Here is an 18,229-nt window from a genome sequence, read left to right as displayed (position 1 = left end):
GAGTTTGCTCTTGGTAATATAAATAGTCCTGATGATGCATGTGACACCTATTTGCATCAGCAATGCATTTAGCTCTCCGTAACCTTTAAACTGTGAAGTAATTGAAAAGCCCAGAAAGGTGCACATTTTATTTCTTGTTAACCTCATGATGTCGAGCTTGACAATGCAATATTAACAACAAAATCATGGTTTGGGACTGGTTTTAATGGGACACTATAGTCGACCACTCCATCGTAAAGGAAATCTGTACTGCTTACCTGTTCCTTAAAAAAGTTATTTAGTTGATTAAGCAGTAAAGATTTCCCTTTACTGTCCTTTTATATTGCATTTTTTTTTCCTTTTTAGAAACTGCAATGTTTATATTGCAAAGTTAAAACCAACCTCTAGTGGCTGTCACACTGACAACCATTAAACACGTTTCTGCGTCACTGACAGAGTAAAACTCGGTCATGTGAAGCGGAAAAACATTTAGAAAGCATTGAATACAATATGGGGAAGCTGTAATACATGCAGAGCTGGCTGCACATGTGCATTAGGTCCCTGATGCACCTCTATGAAGAGCATTTGATTGGACGAACATAGAGGATGCCATACCTTCTCTGTGACATCATGGGAGGCGGAGAGGTGAGCAGTAAAAAAAAGGTAAGTTCATATCTTTTTTGGGGGCCAAACAGGTGAGGGGGTCAAGATACAACAAAAGACAGGGATACTATATTGGTAGGGGTGTTCCTTTAAACAATTATAACTTTTTTTTACTTCAGCTGTGTTGCCAGAGGGTAAAATGGTTAGTGACATTTTAAAGGTGATCACTTTGATAAATGTTGCGCAATACCAGCAGAGTGAGAAAACATTTTTGAACGGTTACTGATGCTGCATTCTAATGAAGTTATATGTTCTCATAGCTGGAGAATATGGCTTTAATTAAATAAAATGATATAGAGACCTCTGGGAGACAAAGTATTGATTCTGAGAAGTCATCTACATACAATAAATGACTCTGAAGGGATCCCACTATTTTAATTAGACTCTATATAATGTTTTCTCAATCTACCTATGGATTTACCGTATATACTCGAGTATAAGCCGACCCGAATATAAGCCGAGGCCCCTAATTTTACCCCAAAAAACTGGGAAAACTTATTGACTCGAGTATAAGACTAGGGTGGGAAATGCAGCAGCTACTGGTAAATTTCTAAATAAAATTAGATCCTAAAAAAAATATATTAATTGAATATTTATTTACAGTGTGTGTATAATGAATGCAGTGTGTGTACGAGTGCAGCGTGTGTGTACGAGTGCAGCGTGTGTGTACGAGTGCAGCGTGTGTGTACGAGTGCAGCGTGTGTGTACGAGTGCAGCGTGTGTGTACGAGTGCAGCGTGTGTGTACGAGTGCAGCGTGTGTGTACGAGTGCAGCGTGTGTGTACGAGTGCAGTGTGTGTGTATGAGTGTTGCAGAGCCTTGGTGGGGGGTGGGCAATTTTTTTTAATTATTTTAATTTTTTTTTATTATTATTTATTATTTTATTTAATTATTTTTTTATTTTATTAATACTATATATTTTTTTCGTCCCCCCTCCCTGCTTGATATATGGCAGGGAGGGGGGCTCTCCTTCCCTGGTGGTCCAGCATTGGTAGTTCAGTGGGGGGAGAGGGGGGCTGGCAGAGCTGTAACTTACCTGTCCTGCAGCTCCTGTCAGCTCCCTCCTCCTCCGCGCCGTCCGGTCAGCTCTTCTGTCAGCTCACACTGTAAGTCTCGCGAGAGCCGCGGCTCTCGCGAGACTTACACTGGGAGCTGACCGAGGTGCTGAACGGACGGCGCGGAGGAGGAGGGAGCTGACAGGAGCTGCAGGACAGGTAAGTTACAGCTCTGCCAGCCCCCAGTCTGTATTATGGCAATGCAAATTGCCATAATACAGACTATTGACTCGAGTATAAGCCGAGTTGGGGTTTTTCAGCACAAAAAATGTGCTGAAAAACTCGGCTTATACTCGAGTATATACGGTACATTGTATCCAGAGACAGCAGACCCTGGGGTCTATGGAAATGAAGATTTTCCAGTTTGAAGGATACTCTTCTTCAAGCAACATTTTCTCAATAACAGCCTTGTTTTCTTCACTGATAGTGCTGTCCAATGTCCATGGCTAAAAAATAAATAAATATAGAATAATATATACATGGAATAATCTTTGGATATTATTCTTTGTAAAACTCCCCCTCCCTCCCCCCCTCCTACCATGCAACACTAATACAGAATTTATAATTACGCATTTTAAATGTCAAATTTCATCAAATTGGATTGTGGTGACTGGATGCGGGTCAGCTTAGCATGAGTGTAATTGTTCAATAAAGTGACAGGAGCCATACTAGAGCTGCTATCAGTTTTATGTGAAACAGCGATCAGCAGGGCTTGCCAACGACACATGCACGCAGGTCTCACAGGAAAGTATAAGGGGATCCTTCCCACTTGTGTGTGCGTTGTCTAAATACAACTGATTAAACTAAGATAAAGATGGATCACTGCAATTTTAAGCCACTAAGTATCGGTGAAAGATACTTCCTAAACCATAAACTTTACTAATCATGCAAAGTTGTTATGGTGGTTATACTGAACCTTTAAGATACGTTATTTTTTGCCAGATGCCTGGACTCTCCATTTGTACTCCCCTTACATGGAAACTCTCCCGTATGGGGTTTTGGCACTACCCGGCATTCAACTAAAAGTTAGCAACAGTTGCACCATTATTCTCCTGACAAGTGAAACAGATTTGATTATAGACTTATATTGTTTGTCTGGCTGTCCCGACAGTCAGAATATACCTTGTAAATGATTTAACCCCATGGTCCCACACACATAAAGGAAGTTTGTTTTATAGTTACCTACACACATCTACTTACCCAAATAACCTATTGAGCAGTATTTACTAAGGTAAGGAAATAAGGAGCAGTCAATTCAAGAGAAGTGACATACTTGCATTAAGGGCATCATCACTTCTTCACAGAAGCAAAGAGTACATGATACACCAACTACTCACTGTAAGCTCATCATTTTTCCACACTGAATCCAAGTAGTGGTCTGGAACAAATCCTGTGTTCAGGTTTTCAAGAGCTCTGTAAACATAGAAATATATAAATCAATAAACATTTACATTATAGAACATTATAGAACATTATGAGTGGCATTATGGTTAATTCTGTGAGAAAGGTTTCTTTTAAAATAAAGTGTGCAAGCTTATTAAAAAATGCACTCTAAGCACCATAATCACTATAGCTCACAGAAGTGGTTGTGTTGCAAAGAGTCTCCTGGCTCCAACCAGGTAAACGTCAAAGTGTTTCTCAACTATAAGTTCTGCCCATCTTTGGATGGAAACCATTGGCCAAGAATGTCACCTGATGCGCTCAGCCAATGAGCTCTGTCTAAATATGGACAGAACGGATATATCGGACATGGAAGATGAACTTCCATTTTAATAATATCTGTGAAGTGGGGCCTCACAGTAGGCAACCAGGGGAATGAGGTGAATGTCATACTATTTACAAACCACAGTGTTTGGGTTGTGGCACTTAGAAAGGCCTTTTAAAGAGACATAAAATGCAGTAGTGGGGGTTATGTTTAACATAAAACTGTGGTACTTTAAAGTATCATTACAAGGAGTGCCATGTAAGGAGTCCCACAGTAAGATATCAACCGTTTTAGCATGGCTTGACAACTTACCTTGGTTCTACAAGGCGCTTGGGACTACATCTGCTGCATTCGGTCTTCACCAGCACAGAAATTCGTATTAAGCTATACATCAAAGTGAGACTATACAGGCACATGCTCATTGGCTGAGAGCATCAGTTGAATGCTCTCGGCCAATGACTGCTGTCCTGCATCAGCTGTGCTTAAGTCTACAGAGATGTCCTGCAGGAGATCAATGATAAGCAGGTACCTGGGGACACGGGTAAGTTGTCAAACTATTTTAACACAGTGGCTACACTATAGCAGGTTGTAGTAGTTATGGTATTTAGAGTGTTTCTTTATTGTGTTAAACACATAGTTATTTACTAAACTGAGAATTGTTGGGAATTCAAAGAGAATTGAAAGTGCATTTTATATTTTGGACCAGAATAGCTTGACAGCATGATCTCGAAGCACAGCTGTCTTGGAGAATTTTTCCGACAACTCTCACTTTAGTAAATAACCCTGAAACTATTCAGATAATACAAATCCTATATTTACCTGCACTGCAAGCTGTTTGGGCAAGAGGTTGTATTTGCAACAAGAGTAGAGAAAGGGGAATCATCAAGGTTGACATTTTAGCTCAGCAGCCCCTTCTAGACTCCATATTATTTAATGACACTCATCATGGAGCTGGAGCAGCCAAGGCAGAGCACAACACACCCATGTGGGGCTGTAAGGGTTAAAGGAACAATATAGTCACCTAAATTACTTTAGCTAAATAAAGCAGTTTTAGTGTATAGATCATTCCCCTGCAATTTCACTGCTCAATTCACTGTCATTTAGGAGTTAAATCACTTTGTTTCTGTTTATGCAGCCCTAGCCACACCTCCCCTGGCTATGATTGACAGAGCCTGCATGAAAAAAAAAACTGGTTTTACTTTCAAACAGATGTAATTTACCTTAAATAATTGTATCTCAATCTCTAAATTGAACTTTAATCACATACAGGAGACTCTTGCAGGGTCTAGCAAGCTATTATCATAGGAGGGGATAAGAAAATCTTAATTAAACAGAACTTGCAATAAAGAAAGCCTAAATAGGGCTCTCTTTACAGGAAGTGTTTATGGAAGGCTGTGCAAGTCACATGCATGGAGGTGTGACTAGGGTTCATAAAAAAAGGGATTTAACTCCTAAATGGCAGAGGATTGAGCAGTGAGGCTGCAGGAACATGTTCTATACACCGAAACTACTTCATTAAGCTAAAGTTGTTCAGGTGACTATAGTGTCCCTTTCATCAGGAAGCCTATTGTCATCACTCCATGCATTTAAACAGTAAGGTCAGCCAGCAGCAGAGGTAGGTGGCAGGTAAGTGCCTGCAATGGTTAAATAATGGCACATTCTGTCAGTTAATAATAATAATAAAGCCCACGGTATAAATTCTATAATAATAATAATAATAATAATATAATAATAACAAAGCCCAGGGTATAAGTTCTAATATAATAATAATAATATATTAATAATAAAGCCCACGGTATAAGTTCTAATATTATAATAATAATAATAATAATATAATAATAATAAAGCCCATGGTATAAGTTCTAATATTATAATAATAATAATAATAATAAAAAAATAATAATAGAGACCATGGTATAAATTCTAATAATAATAATAATAATTATTATTATTATTATTATTATTATAATAATAACAGAGCCCATGGTATAAGTTCTAATATAATAATAATAATAATAATAATAATAAGAAGAAGAATAATAACAGAGCCCATGGTATAAGTTCTCACCCCCTGCTGCACTCATTCTCATCCCCTTCAATGTCCACATCTGCTTCCTCCGCCATGATGGCTCCAGTATCCTCCAGGCTCTAACCGCAGGAGCTCGGGCCGGGGCCAGCAGCCCGGGGTGGGGAGGCAGGCTGCACGGGGCCTGGGTCTGAGCAGGACATCACTGGGGACCTGGGCCCCAACACACAAACCTCCGAAATGACGTCTCTGCTCCCACCAGCCAATCAGGAAGCAACACGACCGCCATCTTGGTACACCCGAGGCTTCACGGGCAATGGCCGCGCCGCCATATTGCTACACCTTACTCCCCCCCACTCTCGCTGCCAATGGCACGAGCATCCATCTTGGTACACCCGCTGACTATGCCTCGCGCAGCCGCAAATGGCCGGAGAAACCGTGTCCCCTGCATGTTATACTGTGCTTGGTGACAGCTTGCTACATTTTTTTTTTTCGTTACGAGAATTAGTCATTAGAAAAGAGAAGGCCGAGGTATAGGTAGGGGGTGTAGCAATATGGCGGCTGCTGTCAAGGCAGCAAGGACCTTTCGTGCAGTTTGTCAGCGGGCTGCACAGGGTGTTATGTGAGTGGGCCACACTGACTCTCCTTGGTTACATGTTTACCAGGACTGGCTGTTAGCTGTGACCCTGATCTACCCTCCCCCATAGTCACATGCCAAGCTGAGGTAAGTACACTAACAGAGGTAACCTGGCTGTGGACACATTGTACCTGAAATAACTAGGGGTGGGGAACCTTCGACCTCTCCAAATGTTTTGGACTACATCTCCCTTGATACTTTGCTAGCATTATGTCTGTAAGAGCATTATGAGAGATGTAGTCCAAAACATCTTTATTATAATAATAATAATAATAAGGCTCAGCCTTGGATTGCATTTACAATATGATTGTTTCAAGAAAGAGCTGCATAAATGCAAGTGGTTTAACTTTAAAACTATTTATGTTGCACGTACGTACACCGTTTCCTAACACTTCCTTATAAAGCACCAAAATAATCTACAGCGCTAATACTCACTGGCATAAATAAAGGACCACCCATATTACCGGCACTTAAACACACATATGTATTCCTAACATTAAAGTGACTCTCTGCCCCCATGGCTCTCCCTGCTTCCCCCTTCTTGAAAGGAGTAAAAAACAAACAAAAACAACAACTTTCTATATGTTACTTATATGCAACACAACTTTTTTGCGCTTTTCTAGATTTCTACTAACTACATTATGACGAGCTCTCGCTGGGGTCAGATGAATTCATTAATTCACTTTGTCGTAGCTTTTAATTTTTCTGTCAATTTTTTTTTTTTTTACATTGGCACGTCCACCACCCATTGTTTCATTATTGTTTCATTATTTAGAGCTTCCACATGCTGCCAATGTGTGCCCATGCCGCATACTATGCCCTCCCCCAAATAATATAACTAGAGCCCCCAAGGGTGGGGAGCGGGGGCACACTAGATTCCCAACCCTCTTATATTACAGTAGTTCCCACCTGCGACTAGGCAGTTTGAGACACTTAGGTGATATGGCCCCACTTGCAGCAAAATAGGTAGGGTCATAGGGAGGTTTAAACCTCCCTTAAAGTAATATGGTGATCTTATGAATTTGAAGCATTGGGCCCAAATTTGAGACATACATGTCTTGATATTAGCTGAAATCCGAAAACAATTAGCAAAATCTGGACATTGTTCAATAACGTGAATAATGTCCAGATTTTGCAATTGAAATGGCATCATATGTGGCTGGATGGTTTTGCCCCATTCGGTACAGCTCTATTAGAAGTTTCGTGACTAACCCGACAGAGGGTTTAATCATCATTTTACAGCGCTACAGACTTTGCTGGCGCTATATAAATAATAATCAAAACTTTGAATCATAGGGAATTAAAATACCGGTTGTAAAAGCAAGGCTAAAAATAGCTTTACTGCAGCAAAGTGGGAGAATTTTTCACTTACCGGTACCTACATTTTTTTTAATTCGGATTTCATTTCGCTACAGTTCGGGGTTTAGTCATGTAGTGGATAACCCTAACCGTGTTGTCCAGGTTCATTTTCTAGATGTTACAAATATGCATGCCTGCAGTATGACAACAGTTTTCTGGTTAACTGAAGGAAATTGCCATTTGACAAGGAAATTGCTAATTTGATGAATAATAACAAAAATGTTTTCCAATTTGGCTGCTTTGGACTACAAATATCAATTCCTTTCTCAGTTCTGCACATTTCTGTTTTTATCGTCCACACTGCAGTTCTCTACGGTTAGCTGCGAGAGAGTGTTTTGGGACATGCTAAGCGTCATTGTATGTAGGAGCATGTGCACTTACTGAAACCAGCATTTTTTATGGTGCTGCTGTAATAGAGAAAAAAAGGATAAATCTTAAAAGTATTTTTTTTTTTTTCTTTAATCAATCTGGTTAAAATTAAAAATAATTTATCTGCTACCACAGATGTATGCTGCCATATCCTATATACTGGATGGATGCATTTTACCTTTTTGCCATAAGTTCTATCCGGTTTAACTTTTGTTATGTTTTTAATCTAATTATATATTTTTTTAAACTGACTACAATGCTGTGTTTTTTATTTTTTGTTTTCTCATTTTTTTTTAATCATTAGGGAGATCCATTCTGGGAGAAAAGTATGGACATCATACATCATCTTCAAATCTCCAGACAGAAAATATTGACTTTCCAAAAACTCATTTCAGCAAGGTGTTACAGAAGCACATTTCAAAGCTCAACACCAAAAGCAAAGGCTTCAGCGTCATGGTGCAACAACGAACACACAGAACTTTATCGACAAAAAACATGCTCTAAGCATTTCAACTCATCCCCATACAAGGCTGAAGGAAACCAATGGGTCACCCAAAGGAGAATTGGGGCATCATTAAATAATTACCTACAATGTGGAAATCTCCACTCGTGTGTGCCAATGATTGGTGGCATTTCCTTAAGGTTGGCTGGTCAGCTGCATAGTCACTGCTACAGGCCAATCCACACATCGGCACGTTTGAATGTTCTCTTACCTCCCCATGTTTGGCTATTAATAAAACCAGTACAGAAGCTCTTTGCAATCATCCTTGGCAGGTGAATTCTTATTAGAGCTGTAGAAAATGTAGAAAATGCAGGATCAAGTATATTAGCTTAGAGCGTGAGATGAACACTCACAAGTAATGAGAGCGATCCTATCTAGGCTGTGCTGAGCCCTAGTGAAGACCAAATGGAGTGCAGACATTCCAGATTTCAGCGTAGGGTTTGCACTGGGATGGTGCCAGAGCACTTCTAGCTATGGCTGTAGGGGATATGCTGCTTGGAGTGTGCCTTTAAGTCAAAAACACTTTAATGGTTTACTATAACCCTTTTGAGAAGGGGTACCATTTCCAGTGTAAAATGCCCTATTGGGCACTGTGGAGGAGGTTCCCCATCTCAATTTGTAGTAAAACCTGGAGAAAAAGGTTTTACTTACCTGGAATCCAGCAAAGCTCCCAGTGCTGATCTTCCGTGCCCCCTTCTGACGTCCCTGAGGCAGTGTGCGTTCCAATTACTCATTGAGAAGCCTGCGATTTGGACCATTTAGTCAGCTCAGAATGCATGCGCACTCACCGGGCGAAGGGAGGGAGAGTTTAGTTTAAAAACAACAATGTGGAACAGAGGGAGGCGGGAGGAAATGAGAATGGTTGGTTGGGAGGGGAGAGTTAGTTTCCCCTTGCAGGCATAGAACTCTAGGTCTCTTGTCAGCCTGCAGTGCAAGCTGACAACAGACTTATTTTATGGACAGAATTGACATTGGCAGCTCGGAACCGAGTTCTGGGCTGCCAGTGTCATGTGCTGAGTTGCTACTAGCCCTCCAGAACACAATTACAAATATCTCGGGATGTGCAGTGTTTTAAAACTGAAAACACAGCACATGCGGACTCCTACCACCATGAACACTTCAAATCCCTGAGTAATCCTGGAGTAATGGATCTTTATTGGATGTCTGCTGACATTTTTTGTCAGAATTATTAAAACAAATCCACATTGTCACAAGAACTAAAGGATCACTTATTTGCAGCTATGACTTAGAAATTTGTGAAGATTCAGGGATATATTCACTAAACTTTCACTAAGGGATTAAACACGGAACTGTAGCAAACTGCACATTTTGCAAAATTCAGGCTCATTTAGCATGGCTGTGACTATAGAGGAGTTTTTATTTTTTACAAATTGGCTGTTTTTACCTAATTTTTGCAATTTGTTTACTAATTCACTGCAATTTCATGTTGAGTGAATAAGATACAGATGTTTGTTCCCTAAATAATCGTTTGCCTGGTAAACTATAAACCAGTCATGTCCAAAGTCCGGCCCGCGGGCCCATTGCGGCCCTTGTTCCGGTTTAATACAGCCCCACGGGTTATTTGGCTAATACTATTTGTTGTGGATCCCCGAGCACTGCTCAGGATCCCTGGATCTTTGAAAGCCGCGGTCCTGAGCAGCTCGCAGGGATTCACTGGGGGCCAAGAGATTGCGAGAACGCAGACGGATGTGCAGTCACTGCTCGTCCTCAGTCTGAGTTCTCACGATCTCTTGGACGTTGACGTTGCAGGATTTGGTTCTTTCTCCTTGGAGGCAGAGAATGAAGGGACAGAATAAAAGAGAGAAGGGGCAGAGAATGAAGGGGCAGAATAAAAGAGAAAAGGGACAGTATAAAGGAGAAAAGGGACAGAATAAAGAGATCAAATGAAAAGTATGCCGCTCAATTTTGCATAAAATAGTTAATTTGCATTTAATTTTAATGGTTCAAAGAATGTCAGGCAAAAGGGTCGGCCCTCACGCATGTTCACTTCATCAAATCTTGCCCTCTTTGAAAAAAGTTTGGATATCCCAGCGATAAACTGTAGGTCAAAATAGCTGATATGAGAGAAAATAAAAGTACTATTTTGGTCTTTTCATTATGCTATTATGGCCTCCACTGCAATTTAGTTTTGAACTCACTGTATAGCAGATAAACCCTTTTCATCTTTACAAACAGAGTATTCACTATATTACTGACAGTTAGATTACAGTTTTTAATGAACTGAAAAGTCTTCAATGCTGTGCTTGCTTTTCTGGGTTTACCTTTCTTTAGCACTTTGATCTTTCTAATTTACGTGGCTCATGTGGCACATACTGCAGTCTTTCTTATTTGTGTTTTGGTTCTCAGGAGTGTAAGAAAATGGTGGAAAAGTCTTCCCTCCAACAAACGGCAGATGTTCAAAGAAAACCTAAAACAAAACAAGTGGAAGCTGATTGCTAGTGTAACCTCACTAGGGATCGTCTTCATCCTATTTTATTGCACCCATCTGGAGGAGAGTCCCATTACCGGACGGAGCCGGCTCTTACTTTTCAAAAAGGAGCACTACAATTTTATCACTACAATGGAATATGAAAATGTGAGTAAAATACAACGGAGAGCTGTGTTATGACTTCTTTTGTGTTAAGCAAATATAATTATAATAATGTATTAACCCCTGCTCCCTGTAGTATGTCTCTCTTCTTTGTTAGACGTCAGTGAATTACTGCCAAATATATGGAATAGGTAGCAAATCAAATGCACTCACAGAGCTTCATATTATTTTCTTAAAAATAAGACTTTATGTGAAAGAATCAATGGTTTGACTGTCTCGGGGTCTTTAACAAAATAAATACAGATTTAGGGTTGGAATGTTGCTGCATTATTGTAAATGTCTATTGTTCCCCTTCCTTCTGATCAAAACCACAAACTTTGGAATTAGTAGTTAAAGGGACACTCCAGTGTTTAGTATTTAAACCGCCAATGAAAACATGTATGCACTTAATTATGCTTTTTTTTTTTTTTCATTGGAAATATATCTAAAAACAGCTTGCAAAAATCTGCAGATCTATTGTCAGAAGCCTTTGCAAGCGCTCCCATTCTAACCCAGTCCAGGCTTTCTGTGGTTGTCCAATCACAGATTGGCAATTGCATGCCTCTTGAGTTTAGCTCCACAGAGTGAAAAATCCAGACCGCAATGACAACCAAACTCCTCAGGAGTCACCGATTAAATCTCACTTCTTGGCTGTTCTGGCTACTTATTTATAGCTGTCAGCTCATACTCCACTTATTGAGTTAATAGGTTGGCATGGGAATGCTTCCCGTGATCTATAAGCACTCTGTAGTCACTTTTCTCTGATGACACATCTGAGGTCTAGTGGGTACCAAGGTCCGACTTGCGTAAGCAAGGTTCCAAGGAATCCGATGCCCTATTTACTCTTCATCTCAGCAGCTATCCTGCTCCAACTGTGTACTAGCTCTACCAAAGGTAGCACAAACAAGATAGCGGACGACGCTGCAAGCCCTTTGGACTTCCATGGAGAGATGTCCAACATTCTCCATAGACTGGAAGCACTCTTTGAGGCTTTCTGGAAGTGGCTGCATGACAAGAGATCTCTACCAGCTCCCGAAGCTGCCACAATACCTCTAAGAAGGTTCCAAAGCACATCACGTCACGTTACGATACACCTTGAGGAAGCTGGTAGGCAGTACAGCATTGGCACACTCTTAACACAAAAAAAACCCTTAAGCAAACTAAAGTGCTTGATGGGTCTGGAGTGTCCCTTTAAGTGTATTATTAATATAGAAAATAAATAATAGCAAGTTTGGTGAGTCACATTATTTTATGTATATATTCTCTTGCTCACTTTTATGACATCACATTCTAAAAACATTGACATTAATATGTAGTTGCTACCGTCTTTGAAGGTCTTCCACTCTTATGGGAAGGCTTTCCACAAGATTTTGGAGTGTTTCTGTGGGAGTTTTGCCCATTTATCCAGTAGAACATTTGCAAGGTCAGGTACTGATATTGTAGGATAAGGCCTGTCTCGTAATGTTAATGTCCACTCCAGTGTATCCCAAAGGTGTTCGATGGGGTTGAGGTCAGTGTTTTGTGCGTACCAGTCAAGTTCTTTCACACCAAACTGAACCATGGACCTTGCATTGTGAACTGGGCATGCTCTGTGTGTCCAGTCAAGTTCTTCCACACCAAACTCAACCTTGGCAACGTGCTTTACACTAAACAAGGCAACGCTTGGCATTGTACTCGGTGATGTGAAGGTTGTATGCAGCTGCTCGGCAATGGAAACCCATTTCAAAAAGCTCCTGACACACAGTTGTTGTGCTGATATTAATGCCAGTGGAAGTTTGGAACTCTTCAGCTATGAAATCAGCAGTGCATTGGCGACTTTTACGCACCATGTGCCTCAGCACTCAGTGACCCTGCTCCTTGACTTTACGTGGTCTTCTGCTTCGTGTCCTAAAAACTTTCACTTTTATCAAAATGACTTATTGCAAAGGTAGCATCCTACCACAGTAGCATGCTTTCACTTTTCACTGAATTCACTGAATTCACTGAGCTTTTCATAATGATGATTTTTTTTTAACAAGTGTTTTTAAATGCAGACTGCGTGGCTAGGAGCTTGATTTTATACACCCGAATCAATGGGTCTGATTGAAACACCTGATTTCAATAATTTAAGAAGTGTTTCCCAATACTTCTGTATACTATACAATAAAATGCCTTCTTAACTTTGTTCTCTTGCTGATTACACCAGCAAAGCAATCGCACACCATGAGACTACTGTGGAAACTATTTTCTGGCACCGTAGACCTTTCTTTTGCTAATTTCTAGCACCCTATCCCAGGTGTCACAAGAAATGCACTAGGGAGTGAATAGTATATACTTCTGTGATGTTGGCGAAAGCTGCGCATTAATTCCTTGAATAACGCAGCTTAGATCTTGGTAAGACTGGACAGTGAAACAAAACTTGATTTGCTTCACTGATCCCAGAATAAGGAAAAGACTTTTACTAGCTGTTTAAATTGAATGTTTCTTATTTGAGCTGCGCGGTTGACAGCTAATCTGTGCCGTGCATCTTACAGCCTCCCGCAGTCTGTAATCAAAAACTCCTTGTGCTTGATCAAAGGATCACAGTTTTGGGACTAAAGCCTCTAATAAGTAATTATTCTGGTGTTCAGGAAACCTTAGCTTATGGTTTCATGTTTGTCTCATGCCAATTTCTAATTTTTTAGCAATATTATAGGAAAAGGAATAAAAAGCCGACGGCTACCCAAAAAAGCAAACAAACTTCAACAACACTACGCCATCTGTCTGTATATTTTGTTAACAATCCTTAAAACAGGATAAACATTTCTCGATCTATTTAATAATAATAATAATAATGATAATTTAACTGATTATCCTAGGAATATAATATTTAAACAGATGACAGGATCCTTTTCAATTAGAATAGAAATGTAAAGGGTCACTTCAGCCACTCGAATGTTCAGTGCAGTGTGTCGGCTAGGTTACAATTTGTTGCTTTCTAAGAAAAGATCTCCAGGGAGGAGGAAGAGCTCTGTAGAAGTTGTGTGGCATGCCATATTTAAAAAAGAAAACCCTGATATAAGGTACTTGGACAAACTGTGCCAGTTCTATGCCACTTGCAGAAGTGAGAGCTGGAGCATAGTCCTTTATGTACCATCAAGTTTGTCATGGTGCTTAAAGTGCCTCTTTAATAGTAACTTATACCTCAACATGTGTACCATGTATTTGAGGCTAGTGGTGTTGTGGAGAGAGGCATTGAGGCTAGTGGTGTTGTGGAGAGAGGCACTGAGGCTAGTGGTGTTGTGGAAAGAGGCTTGGAGACTATGGTGAGGCCTAATAGAAAGCAGTTGTTGAAAGGGGATTCCATCATAAGAGGTGTGGAGATGGACAATGGTGGTCTTGTGAGGTGTCTTCCCGGAGCTACTGCTCACAGAGACAGGAGACGTATCTTTAATATTGTTAAGCGAGCAAAGCAGGAAGGCGAATTGGATGTACTTGTCCATCTAGGGACAAATGACTTGGCTTGCAATGAGGTTTCAGAGGTTAAGGACGTTTTTAGTGTTTTTGCCAATGATATACGGCAGGTTGCTTCCATACTGTCATTCTCTGAAGTTCTGCCTGTGCATAACACTCAGAACGACAGGCGGATGCGTATTAGGGACTTTAACTTGTGGCTTGGTGAATGGTGTCGGGAGCAAGGATTTGGCTTTATTTCTCATGGTAGCTCTGTTTGGAATGGAAATAAACTGTACAAAAAAGATGGTTTGCATCTTTCTCAAAAGGGAACAAATGTTCTCAATGAGCAGTTCAGAGGTTTTGCTAGAATGTATTTAAACTAGGAGGGGGGGGGGGGGGCGCAAAAGGGTGATAAAACACCAATCCAATTGTCCCCCAAAATAAGGACAGAAGGTGCCTGTAGCAAGTGTGTTAAAAAATGATAAGCTTAGAGTCATGTCTACAAATGCTCACAGTTTAGGGAATAAGATCCATGAACTTGTGGCAATAATGGCAACTGATAGTGCAGATTTAGTCACTGCTACTGAGACATGGTATAATGAGAAAAATGACTGGGACATAGCAATACCAGGGTACTCTTTATATAGAAAAAACAGGGAAGGTGTCACGTCTAAACATTTGTTATGATGGAACACAACTGCAGATTTCTTATAGTTTGAATATTTATTATAAAAAGTAAAAGGTATTGACTTTAATTCCAATTTACAGGAACTGTAGCTTTAAGTAATAAACGATAACTGAAGTCCACAAATATAGGCACTGTAACTTTAAGTAGTAAACGATAACTGAAGTCCACAATTATAGGCACTGTAGCTTTAAGTAGTAAACGATAACTGAAGCAGAGTCCTTTAGTAGTATTAATTAATTAGGTGATAAGACGTTACAATAGCTGTTCCACAGACTTTAACTGAAGCAAGACAGATGCAGCTAACTGAGACAAAGTATGAGTTGAAGTTAGCTGTAACGGGTTTGTTTTATCAAAGGACTTTGGAGACAGGAAATAACAGCTTTGAGATGCAATGCTTATCACAGAGGTTTTTCTTAGCTTCCGGCACATAGAACACTGGTTCCCGAGATCTCCTCAGAGGCGGTTATCCTGAATGGTGAGAGTTCAGCTTTAGTCGTGGATGAGGAAAGGTGAAGGGAACTTGAAGTCTTCCAGTCCGGTCCGGTAACAGAGGGCTTTCACAACGATGTTGCAGCCGGTTCGTGAGTACGGAACGTAGTTCATTAATCCAGCGTCGATCAGCTGGTGCGGTCAGATTAAATAGGGAGACCGTGTCATAAAGAGGTGTGGCTAAGCTCCGTGGAACCAGGAAGTAAGAGGATACCATAATTAAGGCATGACAGTATCCCCTCCTTAATGAGCAACCTCTGGGTGCTATTGACTTGGCTTAGAAGGGTAACGCTTGTCAAATTTGGAAATTCATTTGTCAGCATGAACGACAGAGGAGTTTTCCCATGTATCTTCATCAATTCCATATCCTTTCCATCTGATGAGGTATTGTAAGGAGCCACGATGGATCCTTGAATCCAGTATACTTTGAATTTCGTATTCTTCTTCACCCTGGACCAATATGGGATCAGGAGAAGTAGTGACATTTCTTTGGAAAGGGTCAGGATGATGAGGCTTCAACAAGGACACATGAAAAACAGGATGTAGCTTTAAAGTTGGTGGAAGTTTCAATTTAACAACATTACGGTTGATAACCGATATTATTGGAAAAGGACCAAGAAAAAGAGAACTTAACTTCTTTGATGGACGATTTGTAGAGATGTTCTTTGAGGAAAGCCAGACAAGATCACCGATTTTATAAGAAGGTGAAGGTTGTCTTTTTGTATCAAAAAACTTATTTTGATTGGAGGAGGCCAATTCTAGATTCTCATGCAATTTCTTGAATAAAGAGGACATATGAGAGATTTGATTCGAATCGGAGAGATTAGATGAAGAAACTGTCTGAGCAGGAAATGAGGAAGGATGAAATCCATAATTGGATAGAAATGGAGTCATTTTACTGCTGGTATGAAAAAAGTTATTGTATGCGAATTCTTTCGTTAGTAACTTGCAGGTCTTGCACACCTTGGGCTAGTGTATCAACTCTTTGATTCAGCGTAGTTATAGTAGAATCGAAATCTGCTGGATCCATTACAATGGCTGGATTAATCTGTCATGTCTAAACATTTGTTATGAAGGAACACAACTGCAGATTTCTTATAGTTTGAATATTTATTATAAAAAGTAAAAGGTATTGACTTTAATTCCAATTTACAGGAACTGTAGCTTTAAGTAATAAACGATAACTGAAGTCCACAAATATAGGCACTGTAACTTTAAGTAGTAAACGATAACTGAAGTCCACAATTATAGGCACTGTAGCTTTAAGTAGTAAACGATAACTGAAGCAGAAAGAGTCCTTTAGTAGTATTAATTAATTAGGTGATAAGAAGTTACAATAGCTGTTCCACAGACTTTAACTGAAGCAAGACAGATGCAGCTAACTGAGACAAAGTATGAGTTGAAGTTAGCTGTAACGGGTTTGTTTTATCAAAGGACTTTGGAGACAGGAAATAACAGCTTTGAGATGCAACGCTTATCACAGAGGTTTTACTTGGCTTCCGGCACATAGAACACTGGTTCCCGAGATCTCCTCAGAGGCGGTTTATCCTGAATGGTGAGAGTTCAGCTTTAGTCGTGGACGAGGAAAGGTGAAGGGAACTTGAAGTCTCCCAGTCCGGTCCTGTAACAGAGGCTTTCACAACGATGTTGCAGCCGGTTCGTGAGTACGGAACGTAGTTCATTAATCCAGCGTCGATCAGCTGGTGCGGTCAGATTAAATAGGGAGACGGTGTCATAAAGAGGTGTGGCTAAGCTCCGTGGAACCAGGAAGTAAGAGGATACCATAATTAAGGCATGACAGAAGGCAGGAAAGGGGGAGGGGTGGCCCTGTATGTGAGGGATAGCATAAAATCTAGCCTAATAAAGGTTAGTGAGGCGAACATAGAGTCCGTTTGGGTTACGTTAGAAATTGGTAATCACACAGTAACTCGTGTAGGTGTGATTTATAGGCCCCCAGGACAAATTGAAGAGTTAGATAATCTACTAGTTGAATAAATAGCTAAAATGACAATGAAGGGGGAAGTTGTCATCATGGGTGACTTTAATCTTCCTGATGTGAATTGGAAAACAAAAATAGCTGCTTGTGCCAGGAGCACACATATTCTAAACTCCCTAATGGGATTGTCTCTAAAACAGGTCGTTGAGGAGCCAACTCGTAAAGAGGCCATACTAGATTTAGTGTTAACAAATCGAGATTTGGTATCCGATATTACTGTAGGGGAAAGTTTAGGATCCAGTGATCACCAGTCAGTGTGGTTTAATATAAGAACAGTGACTGAGTCACACCACACAAAAACAAAAGTTTTAGACTTTAGGAAAACAGACTTTTCTAAAATTAGAATATGTGTAAAGGAGTCATTATCAGACTGGAGCAATTCAAATGGAGTCCAAGAGAAATGGGATTATTTAAAAGTTGCACTACTGAAGGCAACTGAAAATTGCATTAGGCTTGTCAGTAAAAGCAAAAAGTTCAAGAAACCACTGTGGTACTCCGCAGATGTGGCCAAAATAGTAAAAAACAAAAAGTTAGCATTTAGTAATTATAAAAAAAAACAGAGTGAGGAAGACAGAATGATCTATAAGATTAGGCAGAAAGAGGCTAAGCAAGTTATAAGAGCTTCCAAATCACACACAGAAGAGAAAATAGCACAGTCAGTAAAAAAGGGGGATAAAACTTTTTTTTAGATACATAAATGAGAAAAGAAAAGTAAAACAAGGATTAGTTAGGTTAAAAACAAAAGAAGGAAGGTATGT

The 18,229-nt window shown here is 40.1% G+C and overlaps 2 protein-coding genes across 2 annotated transcripts in view; one reads left to right on the top strand and one right to left on the bottom strand.

Moving 5' to 3' along the window:
- Positions 1-5,645, bottom strand: part of MYSM1 (Myb like, SWIRM and MPN domains 1) — a 35,728-nt gene extending 30,083 nt beyond the window's left edge. Inside the window, exons 1-3 of the mRNA XM_063428000.1 lie at positions 5,470-5,645; positions 3,034-3,109; positions 2,072-2,142 (exon numbers count right to left, since the gene is read on the bottom strand). Of these exons, the coding sequence (XP_063284070.1) occupies positions 2,072-2,142; positions 3,034-3,109; positions 5,470-5,525 (203 nt within the window). The 5' untranslated portion in view covers positions 5,526-5,645. The remainder of the gene's footprint in view (positions 1-2,071; positions 2,143-3,033; positions 3,110-5,469) is intronic.
- A 310-nt stretch (positions 5,646-5,955) lies between these two features.
- The window catches only part of OMA1 (OMA1 zinc metallopeptidase), a 92,854-nt gene continuing 80,580 nt past the window's right edge, over positions 5,956-18,229 (top strand). The window contains exons 1-3 of the mRNA XM_063427231.1: positions 5,956-6,151; positions 8,097-8,566; positions 10,662-10,890. Coding sequence (XP_063283301.1) covers positions 8,121-8,566; positions 10,662-10,890 — 675 coding nt within the window. The 5' untranslated portion in view covers positions 5,956-6,151; positions 8,097-8,120. The remainder of the gene's footprint in view (positions 6,152-8,096; positions 8,567-10,661; positions 10,891-18,229) is intronic.

This window comes from Pelobates fuscus, chromosome 7 (genome assembly GCF_036172605.1).
Source record: "Pelobates fuscus isolate aPelFus1 chromosome 7, aPelFus1.pri, whole genome shotgun sequence".
Classification (NCBI taxonomy): Eukaryota; Metazoa; Chordata; class Amphibia; order Anura; family Pelobatidae; genus Pelobates; species Pelobates fuscus.
Note: the sequence above shows the minus strand (reverse complement) of the source record. Positions and strands in the feature narration are given on the sequence as shown.